General features: G+C 43.8%; 1 protein-coding gene across 3 annotated transcripts in view; it reads left to right on the plus strand.

The window, feature by feature from the left end:
- ULK4 (unc-51 like kinase 4) overlaps positions 1 to 17,365 on the plus strand; it is a 460,156-nt gene that overhangs the window by 362,063 nt on the left and 80,728 nt on the right. For all 3 annotated transcript variants that reach the window (XM_074988237.1, XM_074988236.1, XM_074988238.1), the window contains one exon: positions 4,031 to 4,129. In XM_074988237.1, coding sequence (XP_074844338.1) covers positions 4,031 to 4,129 — 99 coding nt within the window. The remainder of the gene's footprint in view (positions 1 to 4,030; positions 4,130 to 17,365) is intronic.

The following is a 17,365-nucleotide window of genomic DNA, read 5'->3' on the forward strand; positions in this document are numbered from 1 at the left end:
GGCATGGGGCTGTGGGTCTGAGTCTGCATGCATCTGATGAAGCAGGTCTTCACCCAGGAAAGCTCATGCTCCAAAATATCTGTTAGTCTACAAGGTGCCACAGGACTTCTTGTTGTTTTTCCCACCTTGTCTCTCTCAATAAAATTAGAACAGGTTGTCTTGGGCTGTGAGGAGGAGCAAGTGTTTTCTGTTGGATATGTCTGTTTGAGTCCTTTTTTGGTTATATTTTACTCCTTTGTATTAGTGAGAAACATTTTGATGGTATGGAGTGCACCTTCCTGGTCCTGAACGAGGGATTTTGTCGGACCAGAGGAGGTTAATGCCCTCGGTCCAGCTCCCTGACCTCCACCAGCCTCCAGAGGTGGCTCCCCAGCACTCTGGCCATGACTTACCATCACCAGCCACTCCCCAACACTCCAGCCTTGGACCCACTCAGCAGCCAGGAATGACTGGCCACCGGCACTCCAGCCCCAGCCCCTCATGGCTTCCTGTTGCTCTGGTCCTGGCTCCATGTGGCTGCCGTGGGTGGCCATCTGCTGGTGCTCCAGCCCTGACTCTGTGTGATTGCAGGGGGATGCCAGCACTCCAGCCCTGACCAAGCACAGCTTGCCAAGGATTCCGGTGCATCAGCTGCAGGCCTTCTCAGGGCTGCCAGGGGATGCTGACGCCAGACTCAGCCCTACTGCCCCTTGCCCCCGTGAGGCTGCCAGGGGATGTTGGCTCCGGATGCAGCCCCACTTTCCCATGCAGGTCTGCCAGGAAGCCAGCTCTGCTTGCCTTTTGGTCCTTGCTGTCTAGTCCAGGAGCATCCCTGGCCCTGCCAGACTAGGAATGTTGCCAGACCAGAGAGTGACAGTTTTAGGAGATGCAACCTTTAGTAGGCACTGTATGTAAACTCTTGGGAAGACAAAGTGTTTTTCTCTCATGATATAGTCATGAGGACATAACACTGATCCTGTGTTGGATGATAACAGGTTGAAACTGCAAGCTTTTAATAACCCAATTTTTTATTCAGCAGCTCAGCATAGTTTGAAGTGTAGTATATAATTTTGTGCATTTTTTTTTTTACGTTTCAAGAACACATCTTTGAATCATCGCACTCCCAATGTTATGCTTAAAAGAAGCTCTTGGGATCTTTTTAGAGGAAAAGGCAATATGCTGTGTTTATACAGAATGCAAAGGAAAAAAATGCATGCATGCACACTGCCAGTGTTGCTATAGTATCAGTCTGTCTCTTGCATCAACTTACTGGCCAGTTAGGCTGAGTGCATGGGAGGAGCCAGGCTCTGTTGGTTCTGACTAGTGCTCCAGATGTTGGCATGATGGAACCCAAAGAACCCCGTAAGACTCCCCATCTTTATAGGGATCCCTTCTCATGCAAATCTGTGGATATTGCTGTATCACATTGTAATCAGTCACTTTGCAAGATATGTTATCTGCAGATTGTTTTCATTATTGTTTGAACATTGCGCTGCTGACTACTCTTCTGGATGATGCCTCACCCTGGCTCCAGTGGGTTTTTTTATTGTCAGATGTTGGGAGTGTTTGCTTCTAACTTCAGGGGTGCCGGTCTGACCCGCCCCCAGCTACCATTGAATACTGTGGGCACATTTGATAGTTCCTATGCTCCCCCCAAATCTCCGGCCTCTCCTCTGACCATCTGGATGCTGTGCTGGCCTTCAGACAAATCTCTTTTCAAACATTCACATTCTTCACTCACACAAAATTAAGCAGTTACTTTAATAAAAAATATCAGAGGGGTAACTGAGTTAGTCTGTGTCTTCAAAAACAGTTAAAGTCCTGTGGCACCTTACAGACTAACAGATACTTTGAGCATAAGCTTTCGTGGGCAAAGACAAAGACGCATCTGACGAAGCGGGTCTTTGCCCATGAAAGCTTACACTCCAAAATATCTGTTAGTCTATAAGGTGCAACAGGACTTCCAGTTGTTTCATAAAAAAGATCTACTACAACATATACTAGGATTAAAGTAACTATTACTGTTACAAATTATTCCATAATACAAAAAAAAGAGCAATCCTAAGGGTTAAAAGAGTGACCACAGTGAGTCATAAGGATCATTCTGGTCTGTTACTGCCTTAACATTAGTAGTAAACCCAGACAGCCTGCTTGATGCATCTTTACCAGCTGCATTAGGCCATTCCTTTTTGCTAGTGAGAAAAGATGGAAGGCAAGGTACATTACATTGCATAAGGCTACATTTTAGCTACAGGGCTACACCAAAATATGCTTCTCTTTTGAAATGTACATCAACCATTATTTAGCTTTTTGGTTTTGTGCTACAAGACAAACATCCAAGCGATACCATTGGCCTCTCAAATACAATATCTTACGCCAAAAGAAGAATTATCATAAGGTAGTATCATTCCCTGAAGCTGATGATTTGACCCTGATCTTGATTCTACAGGCAAAATTACCCATTGATATTTCAAAACGTGTTTTGGGATATTAAAAATATAGATGATATCATATAAGTCAATAGCAGTTCACTACTGAGGTTTTGTTGTGTGCACTCTACAAATGGTTACCTGTATCAGAAATGGATGGATGACCTCTGCTTATGCAGATGCACTGACAGAGGTATTTTCCTTCCTCCTGCATCCCAGATGCCTATTTGCTGTTCCTGCAAATTTACATAATCAGTTATCATATTAACTAGGCACATCCTGCAAACTTACATTTTTAAATCTCTGGCAGAAACTCAAGAAAGACAAAGCTGTGTTACTATAATCTAGTGCATGTGGAAAAACTTACAATACTTTGCACTTCTCTGATGGCATCCAAGAATCTCAAAGCACACTACAAATATTGCCAGTTGATTCCTATGGAAAACCTTGTGAATGTATCTGTTGTCACACAAAAGCAGGGGATTTTATGTAAATCAGAGTAAAATCCTTTTTGCATGTAAATGACTGAAGCAAGGTGCAGAAGATGGGAACTATGTAAAATATATAGTTTTCTTCTGTGTATTTTTCCTAAGGGATCAGATATTTTTTGGAAAGCGTTCTTTAAGAACATCCCTTGACTGAGCACAATTGAATAGGTAGTATGTTTCTAGGCCTCCATATAGCACATAGGAGAAGAGAGGATTTGGTACATAGCCAGGGAAAATAAAGAGAAATGCAACATAAATCTGTATAGTTTGGTTCAAATTTAGCTCTCATTTGTGTGAGTCAACCATTACTGACTGAGTCTTAGGATCCATTATAGCCATAATACTTCTAAATTGTGAAGATTGATAGCCAGTGTCTCGTAAGCAGTCTGGAGAAACTTATTTTGGATATCAGAAATCCAAATTTCTTAATTTTCTCCAATACTGCTACAGAAAAATTTGTCTGTGTATTTTAAAGGGCCAGGCTTCTGTGTTTAGTGCTATCCATGGACTATGGACCATTTCCCTATGGAATCTTATTCATCAAGTGTTTTCATAAAGTAGTAGAGCACTTGATGTTCAAATTCCACTATATCATTCCAGTTGAAAATTCAAGCCAGTAGGGTGGAAGTGAAAATCTTAACTTTTGAGTCATCTTGATTTTCTTGTTTCCAGCTGTGCTTATAATCATCTCTTATAAAACACAGGGTGGTCTTTGGAGACTTGCAGTGAGCTATTGCATGTTAAAATAAAGAAGCCATATAGTTGTGTGGCGAGAGAAGGAGTGTATATACAAAAAACAAAGATTGCAGATACACATTTTATGATGAGTTCATATATATATTATACATACAGTTGGTATGTCTCTTGCTGAAGAAATGTCGTGTAGGCCAGCATATTAAATCAGTTTAGAGTGGATGTGACAACATGAGTCCCTCTTGCTGTGTGGTTATTGTTACAGACACAATCAGACTATAACTTCTCATAGGGATCTCAGAATACTTAACTAGCAAAGGGAGTATAAGAACACCTCCTTCGAACTTCCATTCAAATTTGTACTGCCTAATGGACCTTATTTGTTTCTCACAGCTGAGAACTCACCAAGACACCTTTTTTATTTTTCCTTGTCTCATTAAGGCACAGAAATCTTGCACAGGAGGGGATACGCAGGCTGCTGAAGACCTTCTACTTATCAATAAACCCCTGACAGACCTAATGAGCCTGCTTATTCAGCTGGTAAGAAGTTGCTTGTGAGGCTTTTTTGAATGTTGCTAAAGTTGAAATTACTCCTTTAGTCTAGTAGCCAAATGCAAGTGTTTGGCTGTACTTTGTTTTAGTGTTCTTACTGGTTTTTCAGGGGATTTTCAATTGCAAGATCCCAAATTCAAAGAATCTGTCTCATGATGCCTGTTACTACAGAGAGACCAGTGTTTCTTAAACTTTTTGAGACCACAGAATGCCAAACAATAATATATTTATGATGAACACCTATGAAAATTTTCTTCAAAAAAATTGTCACCTCCACCCCCCAAAAGAGCAAGCAAACAAACAAATAGCAACATATACAGCAAAAACAAAACAAAGTAATTTAATCGGGTATCTTAGCAGTGAAGAAGTAACATTGTTTCTGGTTTTAATAACAGAAAATACAGACCACCAGTGTCTGTGATACCAAAGAAATGTCAGATGCTCATGGCATGCCTGCAAAGTGCTACAGAACACCAGTGTTCCACAGAACATAGTGTAAGAAACTCTGCAATGGAGCATTTTGAAATATAAGCACTTATCACCATCACCTTCTGATTCTTAAATCAGGTTACAGCAAAACCACTTTCCTTGAATTCCTCGGTTATTTTTAATGAAAAAGCACATGCTCATATTTTGTTGTGCAGTATTACTAGTTAGGAGGTATGCATGGTAGTCCTGTATTAATATTTGTGTGAGAATTATACTTTGTTACTATCCCTGCTCCTGAACCAAGACATGATTATGTCAGAGCAGAGAGAGGACATTGGCCTCTGCATCTAGAATCTGTGGAACTACTGCTGATTTACTTCTTTGCACCTGGACATGCTGGGTGGGCATGTTAAGGGAACATTACTTGAAATCTATGGAAACCCTGCCAAATAATGCCTCAGAGCAGTTCATGAAAGGTAGCAAATCATGCACCATGTTCCTGGAATTGGAGTCATATATAAAGTGACATGTACATTGAAACTGTTTTCATGAGTCATGGCCAAATCCATTGTGGCATAATTAAGATCACCCTGAAACCAGAGACTCTCCAAAACTGGCTATTAACCTGCACATATGCATATACATAGCTCTTATATTTTAGTGTCACTCAGGCAGCAAGGAACCAATCAGAAGCAAGACGTTTGGGTTAGATTCTGTGACAAAATTCTCACAGAGCAGGAAGGCAGGGCTGAGAAAGGTTTTTCAGCCTTATGTGGTCTCCTTATCCTAGACTGTCCCAGAAATTGGAGAGGCCCCTGTTGCAAATTAATCAGCTTCAAAGCACTAAGCTATGGTAGCTTCCCTGGAGCTGTGTGCCATGACCTGCCCTCAGCTTAGCTCTTATGCTAGGGCTTGTAAGGAGGTTTTCAAAGGACAGTCTTACAACAGCACCTGCCGTGGGGATATCATTCTTTGGACAAATATAGGGATTTTCGTGTGCCTTTTATGCTGCTCCAACCTCTTTACCTGGCAAAAAGAGACTATAGCAAGGATTAGGGTCCCACCCTGATGCCAAACCCTCCCTTTCCACAAGTAGTGTGTCTCCAGAGACTACCCAGTGACAAGGCAGCACGTATCTCCATGGGAATTTGACTAAGATGACCAACTGGGTTTGCAGTTTCTTCAGGAGCAGATAAATAATGTTCTGTCTGCTAGCACTTATTGAGTCTAACTCTTTTCCATAAGTTGTGTCTAAACTTGCATTCCTGTTTTGAAAGAAGCATGCAAGGAAATCAAGTATGCAGATGAGGCACTGATTTACATATGACACCTCATTTGCATAATCTCTTTTCGAAAGAAAGAAGTGTAGACCAAGGCTCTCTTGAAAGTTACCTGTTTTCAAAAGAGCCCTACTTCGTATTTTGTTTGAGGAAGAAGAGTTCTTTCGAAGATGGGGTTTATTTTCAAAAGAGCCACGTCTATACTGCTTTTTTTCTTTTGAAAGAAGCTCTTTCACAAAGAGATTATGCAAATGAGGTGTCAGATCTGTAAATCAGTGCCTCATTTGCATTTTTAATTTCCTTCATTTGCGTGCCTCTTTCTAAAGACGAATGCAAGTGTAGACGCAGCTATAGTGTTCTCATGGGCTCTATTGGAGGATTAGCTGGGATGTATTCTCCCCTTTGTAACCACCCTGACATAAGCAGCACATCCTTCCTTTAGATTCGCAGGGAAGTATCTGGTCCACTCCTTTCTCCCTTTTCTTTGTTTTTCAAATCTATTTCTACTTGTTGCTTATACCACCACCATTTGTAAGAAAGAATTTAGATAAAAGATCCCAGTCTCAAATAAAATCTCCATAGACCTAGACATGAATAATGACCTGATTTCATTCTACTAATGGACTCCTATTCTGAGGAAGTATGATGCTTTCTTTATAATTTTCTGTACTAGCCTTTTTTTTTGGGCGGGGGGAGTGGCGGGGGGGCAAATCTACACTGCCTCTCCCTTTCGAAAGTTGCATGCAAATATGGCTGATCAGAAATGCAAATAAGGCACTAATTTGCATGTTTGGTGCCTCATTTACCTGATGGCAGCCTCTCACTGTTCCAGATGTGCTGTTTTTGAAATGCAAAACAGCCATGTAGACAGGGTTCCTTCGAAAGGAAGCCCTGCTTTCGAAAGCACCTTTCTTCCTAATGTTTTTCAGGAAGAAGGGCACTTTTAAAAGTAGGGCTTCCTTTCAAAGGAACCCCATCTATGCAGCTGTTCTGCATTTTGAAAACAGCACTTCTGGGATGGTGACTGGATGTCATTATGCAAATGAGGTGTTGAGTATGAAAATTAGCACCTCATTTGCGTTTTAGGACAGCCGCATTTGCATGCCAATTTCGAAAGGGAGGGTCAGTGTAGACACGGCCTAGCTGTTACATAGGCTGAAATTACCTTTACAAGGTATGGATAGAAGCCTTTTGAAATTCCCACTGAAGTCCCTACAACAAGAAGCAGTGTGTGTTCAAGCTTAGATTACATGATACTCCAACTCTTATATCTGTGTTAAATATTTTAAAATTCTATGTGTATTGTAAATTTTGAAACATAAACATATTCACGGTGTCATTTTAAGGAAAACTGGAGATAGTCAAATGTTTTCTTCCTTTGATGTTTACAGTTTCATTAGCGCCCTAAAGAACAAAAAATAGTTGGAAAACAAAACAGCAGTCCGGTAGCACTCTAAAAGACTAACAAAATAATTTATTGGGTGATGAGCTTTCGTGGGACAGACCCACTTCTTCAGACCACAGCCAGACCAGAACAGACTCAATATTTAAGGCACAGAGAACCAAAAATAGCAATCAAGGTTGACAAATCAGAAAAATATTATCAAGGTGAGCAAATCAGAGAGCAGAGGGGCAGAAGGTTGGGGGGGGCGGGGAAGTCAAGAATTAGATTAAGCCAAGGATGCAAAAGAGCCCCTATAATGACCTAAAAAACTCCCATTCCGGTTCAGAAGTGGGTCTGTCCCACGAAACCTCATCACCCAATAAATTATTTTGTTAGTCTTTTAAAGTGCTACTGGACTGCTTTTTTGTTTTCATAGAATATAGACTAACACGGCTTTCTCTCTTTTACTGAAAAATAGTAGGCAAACTTCATTCAGCCTATACCACCTGTAAGTCTATTATGCATTTATAATTAAAGGGTGGAATGAGTTAGCATGTACTGATTATGTTACCACCTGCTTCTACATCTCATCAGAGCAGCCTCAGGCTACGTCTACATTAAGAGATAAATTCCAATTTAAGGCCCACAGCCACACAGGGAGATTATTTTTTCCGGGTTAATGAATAATCCTAATAAAACAGTGTGAGCCAGAGATCAGGTGGCACAAGTGACATTGTAAAGTATATCCTTTAACTAGAAATTGGAGGGTGCAGACTATGAACTCCACTGGTTCTGAGGCATGACCCAAGACTTCTGGCCATGATTTTTCAAGTATGTGTCTTTGCGTATAGTCCAAGACCTGAATTGGGCCTTAATTCTACTTTTTTTGTAATTTCTGTGTGCATAACACGTACTAGATAGTTACATCATACATGATTAAATGTTGGCCTTTTCTTGCATACAATGTAGATGAGCTAATAGTGCTGTGAATCATAGCTATGAATTTGTCATATTTTAGGGAAAGTTAGGTGGAAGTCATGATAACAGAGGGTCAGATCCTTAGAGGTACAGAGCATTTGGAAGATGGAAGATGCTGCTCAGTATCCCTCTCAATTTGGCCTAATTGTCTCAAGTGAGAGAAATCATTGAAACTGTATGAAAAGTTAATTGTTGTTTGCAATTACCCAACAATCTAACTACTAAACATTGCATATATATTTTATATGGGAAATGGGTGAGCATTGCATAACCTCTTGGATAAGTAGCAACTACCTAATAGTATTTCAATATCATGCTGGGTTAGAATGCCGGGAGATTAGGATCAAGTGACAAACCAAGGGCAGGGATCAAGAGTCAGTATCAAGAATCAAGGTAAGTCAGGATCGAAAGGCAGGTATATGTGAATGCCAGGCTAGTGATTCATGGCAGAGTGAAGCCCAGTTGTATAGATGACTTCCTGGCTTAAATAGAAGCTCTGACCCAATTAGAAGCTTCAGATCTCTCCCAGTCAGAATGTAGAGGCAGGATTTTTGACTCAGTTGGGATTCATGGATCTTGGTTCTAGTTGCTGAATCTGAACCACCCAGTGGAGGATTGGAGTTTTATGACTCCCCACAGACCCAGGGGCCTGACATCCTGTTATGTAGTTTCACACCTGCAATACTAAAAACTTCTTGGGCCATCTTGGACAATTCCTTGCTGGTGTTTAAATTCTTCAAATAGATGGTTGTGTCTCATACACCACTAATTTTTTCAGCCAAGTTCTTACATGCTCAGCTCACTTAACAGTCCCTTTTAAATCAATATGAGTTAAACTTGAAAATGTTAAAAACTTAGGATCAATTTTTCTCTTCTGTAATTGTGGTTTTGCCCATCATTTAGGACACGAAGAAAATATAGGACACCTGGACTGCATGTAAATGAAATCACTAAATTCTTAAGAACATGGAAACAGAGAGAATTATAAAGTCCATCATGCAGAAACACTGCAAATATGGAGAATTTTGTATTTAATCCCATGACCCCTTAATAGATCAATAAAATCAAAATAGATTGAACATTAGTATGAGATTTTTCATAAGTTTAGTGCCTAAAAATCAATTCCAGATATACGTTCATTGTCCAATATTTCCATATTTAAAAATAATTTAAATTTGTGTATTACACTTGTAGTTTGTAGCAATGCAGAAATTATCAGATGGATACTAAGACTATTTTGCTATTACTTATACCTCTTGAAGGCCACATATTTTCATGACTTGGAAAGTTGATGTACTATGACTTTTGCAAAGGTAATCCTTTCTAAAAATTTGGAGTATTCTCTAGAAACTTTCCAAAACTAAGAGGACTCATTCATTAATATGCCTGGCACTTATGCAGTACAGTAGATCATCCTACATTTTCTTGGTCTTGGCAGTACTACTATGATGCTAGTTTAATTATTACCACAATTCTAAATTAAGTAGGATGACGTAAGATCACCTTCAAAAATTACTAAGCCAAGTCAAGAATGGACCTTTAATTTAGAATTCAGTTAGAAATAAGTAACTTAATTTCCTTAATTCAGGTAAATCCTTATTCTTGGTCTGTAATAGCACATGAAAGGTATTTATTATTGCTACCAAAATAATTCCATTTGTAAGGGACAACATACTGCAAACCTGTTTCTTCAGTAAGAGTATATATAGTCAAAGAAAAAAAAAGAATATTCTTATACATTTCAGCTACCCCAACAGAAAAGTGCAGGGAATGTTTTCGTTTTTCTTCTGGTGCTTATATTCTACAAAAATGAAGGTTATGTAATTATCTGGATAGCCATCCATTGGATCAGACAGAACAGGAATTTCTCTAACATCTGATTTTAATAGATTCTCTCCCAACTACTCATAAGTGGTCTATGTTACAAAATAACTTCCAAGTTGCTTACTTCGAAGTTATACTTCAAAGTAAGCAACTTTGAAGTAGTGAGTCTGCACACAAAATGCACCCTCCCTTATTTCGAAGTAGGTTCCCCTTAATTCAAAGTTAAACATCTACACACAATTAATCCGTACATTGAAGTAAGGGGCCAAGAAATTATGCAGGTATAGGGTCACATGGCCAACAAGCCCTTCTGGGCTTGCAGCCAGCTGACCCCTTAAAGGGCCCCTCCCAACACCCACACCCTGCACGTGCTCAGGACTACCAGGTGGCAGAGAGCAGCAGAGCACGTGCTGGGCAGAACAGTGGAGGAACATGTCCGCTCACGCCCTCCCCAAGGACAAGGTCCTCTCCACCCTGGCCTGCCTACTGGCCTTGCTGGTCACCCTGATCTTCCAGTGATGCAGCCGGGTCACCCCCCGATCTGGCGCCAGTGGTCCTTCGCCACCACCAGTGAGCGGTGAGACCAGCTGGTGCTGGAGGATTGGAGTGACGAGCGGTGGCTGAGGAACTTCAGAATGACCAGCCAGACACTCAAAGACCTCTGCCACTGGCTTGCCCCAGGCCTCTAGCACTGACACACGGATGTGGCCAGCATTCCCAGTGCAGAAGAGGGTGGCCATTGCCCTGTGGAGGCTGGCCACCCCTGACAGCCTCCCGTCCGTCAGCCACTAATTTGGCCTCGGCAAAGCAACTGTTGGACTGGTGATGATTGCGGTAAGTTTTGCCCCCACCACGGACCTGTCCTGGGGAGAGGGCTACTGGGCAGGGAACAGAGGGAAGGGGGCCCCTGGTGGGCAGGGAGCAGGGGGCGCCTCCCAGTCTGGCATTCATGGAGGTGTCCTCCATCCCCCTCTCCCGCAGGTTGTCCAGGCCATCAGCAGGGTTCTCTTGCCATGAGTCGTGACCCTGGGGAACCTGGTTGCCACCCTCACTAGTTTTGCGGACCTGGGCTTCCCCCATTGTTTCAGAGCTCTGGATGGGACACGTGTGGTGATCTGCGCTCCGCACCACAACGGGGGCACCTATATTAACAGGAAGGGGTACCATTCGGTGATAATGCAGGCTCTGGTGGATGTGAATGGAATGGATGGTTCTGGAATTCGTGGCTGAGATGTTGGATGTAGGAGGGCACATGTGTCCCCCTGTGGGAGCTCCCGCTTGGGGACATCACGATACCCCTCTGCATCATGGCTGATGCTGCACCCATGGCTCACGCGGCCCATACTGGATGCACCATACAGGCCCAGGACACCTTCAATGGTCACCTCAACCGTGCCAGGGCACAGTAGAGCAGGTGTTTGGGAGGCTGGAGGGGAGGTTTTTCAGCCTACTCACCAGGCTGGATGTCAGCCTCTCAAATGTCCCCTCGGTCATCGCTGCCTGCTGTGCCCTCCACAACCTTCATCCAGGGCTGGGTCACGGATTCGGGGGTTGGGTATGAGCAGCCACCCACTGCCCCATGCTGCGAGGCAGAGAGGGATGGGGTCAGGGTCTGAGAGGCCTTGTGCTAGGCCTTCACTCGGCCACACTCTGCACCATGGGCTCCCACACTTCCCCATCCCTAATGTTACCACCCCGCCCACCACTCTCTCACCAAGTGCCAGGGGCACGGGGTTAGCATGGGAATGTTAAACTTTAGTATTGGGGTAAGAAACTTTTTTGCAAAACCAAACAGAACAATGTGTCAAACTATTTACAGTGCACGGGGGGGAAACAGTCCACAGAAGGGAGGCAGGGGACTTGGGGGGGACTGAACTGGGAGAGGGGCTCGGTGGGGAAAGGCTGAGTCACCCAGGGGCGTGAGGGACTGGGAGCCACATCGGCCATGGCTGACCCTACCACCCCATGTCCGGGGCCCCTTGCAGGGCTGTGACAGGGCCAGGACTACAGGAAGGTAGAGCTGGGGTGGGGTGCCAAGGGCTTGGCCTCCACATGGTGTGGGGGGTGCCACTGGCGCTGGGCCAGGGTGCCCACCTCAGCCAGCAGCCACTGAACCAGCTCCAGGCGGATGGGTGGTGACAGATCGGCCGGGAGGTGGGCAGCTGCCAGAGGGGTGGCTGTGTGTGGGGGGAGAGGGGGTTGGCTGTGGGCCAGGCTGGTGAGGTGGCAGGCAGTTGGGCAAGGCAGACGGCCAAGGCCTGAGCCACGGCATCCAGGCTGCTGGCCAGCCACACCCACACGTCCCGCTCCATCACCAGCCAGTCCCAGAGCACTCTGGTCATCTCCCGCATGACTGTCCAGTTGGTGGCTGCCTCCTTATCCTTGCAGCGCCATCTGTGGGAGGCCCTGCCACAGCCTCAGGGAGCTGTGGGCTGGGGCAATGGGGTGGCCCCCCAGCCATCTTCATCTGTGACCCACTCTGGTCGGCTGTGGCGCCTTCCCAGTGGTGGACCTGTGGAGACAGAAGGGGACAGGGGGATGGCCCATTAGTGATAGGTCCCAGTCCCGGGGGGGGAGGGCGGGGGCTGGGGCCCATGCTTTGCTCAACTCCACCTCGTCTGTCTGCCGCCCAATGGCCCATGAGCCCAGTGCGATCCCCGGTGCCCAGAGGTTCCCACCTGGCAAGGGTCAGCCTGTTTTTTCTCCCCCTCCCCTGTCCCCAGTCATGTGGGCTGTGAGGCTGTTCTGAGGGGGGGGCCATCCTCATCCCTGGCGACATCCGACTCATCCTATATGTACCAGCTGTGATGTCCTGGGGTTCGGGTGAGGCTCATCTGGAGGAGGCTCTGCTGGGTGTCCCAGAGCGGAGGGCGATGATGAGGGTCCCATTTTGGGAGCCCTCATCATTGCCTTTGGTCTCAGTTGTCTGCTCCCCATGCGGGGGGCTTGTGGTGCCGGAAAGGCCTGCCTCATCCTTGCTGTCCATGTGGGGGAGTGGCAGTGTCCACCACGTGCTCTGGGGTGGCTGCCTCCCTCAGCCCCAGGAGCCTGTGCAGCTCCTGGTAGTGGGGGCAGTGGACAGGCTGTGCCCCCATCCAGCTGGCAGCATCACAGGCCTTGATGTATGTCTGGTGGAGTTCTTTAACTTTTATCTGCAAGCCATTGCCAGTGCAGTCAGGGTGGCCTAAGGCAGCAAGGCCGCTGGCCAGCCAGTCAAAGGCCTCGGCGTTTCTGTGGCAGCGAAGGACCTCCTCCTTCTCCCACAGAGTGAGGAGGTCCTTCAGGTCGTCCTCAGTCCCGGAGGGTCCCCTGCTGGCACGGCCCTTGCCTGGGCACTGTGAGCCCTCGGACTCCTCGTACGAGGCTTCCAGGAGGCCAGGGGATCCTGGCATGCTGCCATGGTGGCCAGGGGGTGCGGAGGTGGGCTGGTGCTTAGAGCAGGGGCAGTCTGAGTGGGAGCTCATGCTGCCGCTGCTTGTGGCACAGTCTCAGCTTCCTGCCTGGGGTTGCCAGGGAGCTGTTTCCTTTAAGGTGGCTGGCAAGGACCATAGAGCCCTGGCTGGGCTGGCCAGAGTGTCTCCATCCTCCAGGGTGGGCTACCTCGTTATCGGACTCATTCCTGGGAATGGAGCAGTGACTTCGAAGTTAGCTTTCCTTACTTCGTAGTTAATGTCAAAGTAAGGGAAAGTGTGTGTAGATGCTCTGCATGCTACTTCGAAGTAAGTTTGTGGTATAGAAGCAGCCATAATGTAGCATTTATCTTTTTGTGTCTGCTTGATTACTTTTCTGTCCCTCTTATAACACATCAAATTAGCAAGAGTTAATCTTCTTGGTGTAATATGGTGGGCGTTCTGGCCACATCTGAGGGAACTTATCCTGGGTATATTGCTTAAAACCAGGCCACTTACAACCCAGGCTGTGACTGCCTTCTCACTAAGGCAAATGGAACCAGCCACAAAAGTACGTCTGCCAGCCCCACTGGCCAGCCAGAAGCCAAACAAGCAAGCCCACGGATTCTCCAGCAGCTCCAAATACCCAAAACAGCAACACCCTGTACTCGGATAAGAGGTTATAAAAACCTATTTCACGAAATCCACACAGGTTCTTCCAGTACCCAAAGGGTCCAGCCACATCCTCACTTCAATATATACTTGGATCTTACACAAAACAGCACACTGTGCCAATTCTTTAGAATGTAAAATCTAAAGGTTTATTAAGAAAGAAAGAAAGAATAAGGTGAGAGAAAAATTGCTGAAGTGGTACCTTACGTACATCAATTAAACCTGTTGATGCAAGCCAGCAGTGTTATATGCTGATTCTTGAAAGTCTCTGAAAACACACCCTTGAGGGATGGGCCCCAGTCTACACAGGCTCAGTTCATGAGATCTGGAGACTGAAGGCAAAATGGTGATTTTCAGAGTCCTCTTTATACCCTTGCAATGTGGAGGGAAATTCCTTCTTTTCTTCCATAGGTTTTTCTGACCAGGTGGGCTGCTGTGGCATTCTGCCATTGGCTGTATCCCAGATGACCGGTCACAAATTCCTGAGATGTGTCTTCAATGTCTGAGTCTTTGTCTACCATCCTGTCTGGGAGGAGACCCCACCGCCCATTGCATACATCTCTTGCTGTAAAACATTTCTAATACAGCTATAGAGCCTATATCTGTAATTCACAAACAAACACAGCACAGATATATAAGTAATATAAACCATTTCTGGGTATTACCAGCTTCCATTAGACACCTTACTTGGCCCACTTGGGACAAGATTTAGTGCCACTGTATTTAATGAAAATCCAGTAATGTAACAGTTGGAAGCTGGTCTTTACCTATTGGAGAACAGTTTCTTCAGGGCTTTGGTACCATAGACAGCCAACAATATTAGTAATTTTCAAATAGTTGTGTACTTCCTTTTGGTTGTGCCAGATCTGTTGTCTTCATGTTGGCATATATAAAAATAAATCTCCAGCAAGAACTTGTTTTTCCTTATTTCCCAAGATTGGGTTGTGGCTTCACTTTCAAAGCAGCTGCTTTTGATGCATCAAAAATGTCAGCAGAAGAGTAGCAACTCCCATCCATTTCCTGTGAATGCAGAGAGTTCTCCGACACTACATATCAGTAAACTAACCGATATTTTGGAGCATAAGCTTTCATGAGCAAAGACCCACTTCATCAGATGCAATTGGGTCTTTGCCCACGAAAGCTTATGCTCCAAAAATATCTATTAGTCTATAAGATGCCACAGGACTTTTTGTTGTTTTCGAAGATACAGACTAACACGGCTCCCCTCTGATACATATTGGTAGGGGTTAGTTATTTAGGTACAGACACTAAGATTTCTCTTTTGTACAATATATAGCAATGAGAAAGGGAATTGCCATGATCCTGCTTGAAATTGTACCACTTTTTTATTAATTTATACGAAATCCTGTGTCAGTATGCACCCACTTTGAAGCCCAAAGGGCTGAATACTGGGCAGTTGTCCTTGGTGGAATTGCATAAAGAAACCGCAGGGGAAATAAGAATATGTTATTTCAGAATGGTGCTGTTGATTTCTTGACAATTAGACTACATTAGAGCAAGGTAAGAATGTGTTTGTGTTTTTCCTTGGCTTAAAAGTTTATAATTTGCTTGTAAGGTAAAAGACAGTATTATGTAGTGTGTGGATTTTTTTAAAAAAAGTGTGGATGTGTGTGTGTATATCTATATATCTATATATCTATATATATATATATATATATGTATAAAAATATAAAATTTTAAAGTCTGCATCTCTACTAATGAGTATAATAATTATATTTTGTGTATGTTTTGTTTAATATTTGCAAAATCAATTTGCCTGTAGCTCCCAATGGCCCGTCTTGTACAGCATGTTCTATAATCATATTACTGATCTAATGAACATCTATCTCTTATCGTAATAAACTCTCCTTGTTTATAACCTCATTAAAGTGCTGAAATAGTGTCCCCTCAGGGTATTGCAGGCAGTTTCATTGTAGCTCTAAAATTAGGTGCCCTAACAACTCCATCAGTGTGAAAACTGCCACTTCAGCTCAGATTATCTCACCTATTTCTTGCAATGCTTTGCAATTCATGAACACTGTGTAACTGGGCTCAAAATGAAGATATATTTTGGCACTAAACTGTAAAATGACAGACTATAATAACAAAAAAAACCTCCTGTTGAAGTTTAGTTTGGTCTAAAACTATACGGAGCTAGTAATTCCTGTGCCATGTAGCACTAAATACAGTTAGGATTTTACATTATGAACCTGTTTTCAGGAGATTATAGCTTGACCATAAAAACTAATTATGCCATAACTTGACAAATATTATGCATCGAGATTATAGCAAGGAGGTACTTTATTTTGCAGATTTCACCCCAGAATAAGAAATTGTTTGGGGGACGGGAGATGAAGATCTGTCCTGGTATAATTTTAGCTATTTTAATGCCTGCTTTTGTAAACAAAGATACTAGATGGGTTAGATAATATTTCTTCTACTAGACCAACTGCTGTTGGTGAGAGAGACAAATTTTTGAGCCACTTAGTGCTCTTTTTCAGGTTTGGAAAAGGATACCCTGAATCACAGCAGAATGCAAGGTGGAACACATTATTTAACATAAGTAGTTAGCACACCTTATAAGGTACTGTTCAAGGTAGAGTGGCCCACTCTAGGTCAAATACAAGGGATTACTGGGTATAGATTTGTGTGATAAACCATGAATCCAGAGTCAGTATAGTCCACAATTTTTAGTCATTAGCAGAGAAATAACTTTAAGCTCTCAGACTTGCTTTTTGAAAGTGTGCAGATTTTCTTTGGAAAATGTGGATGGGTAGGTAAGATGGAGAAAAGTGTTCAGCAGCAGGTTAGAGGGTGGTTTTACTTTTCCCAGTTTCCTGTGTGAGTTCATTTGAGTAGCTAGTATGATTTTAAGCTCTTTACCTGAAATCCAAATGATTAGCAGCCCAGAATGGGACAGCAGGTGGGGGGACCTAATACTCTTGTATGCACAAAAGGCCCAAAACATGAGTCTCTGAAAGACTGAAAAAATGAAATGAAAAGTCAACTATCGGTGCCTTATGGAGAAGAGGTAAAGAAGAGAATTGGCATTATGTTGATGGAATTCTAGTGAGCTGTTCCTTTCCCTGCCTAAAGGCACTGAGCTTTTTTAACATCCCCCCACCATCTTATCAGACCAAATTCTATATACAGGAAATGTGTTCTGATATGAAAACCTAAACACCATTCAGATACATGGTTTTAAATGCGAGCAAATGCACTGCACACAGGATTGACTTCATTAGCAGCAGAAATTAGAACACTCATC

Source organism: Carettochelys insculpta, chromosome 2 (assembly GCF_033958435.1).
Source record: "Carettochelys insculpta isolate YL-2023 chromosome 2, ASM3395843v1, whole genome shotgun sequence".
In the NCBI taxonomy this organism is placed as follows: domain Eukaryota; kingdom Metazoa; phylum Chordata; order Testudines; family Carettochelyidae; genus Carettochelys; species Carettochelys insculpta.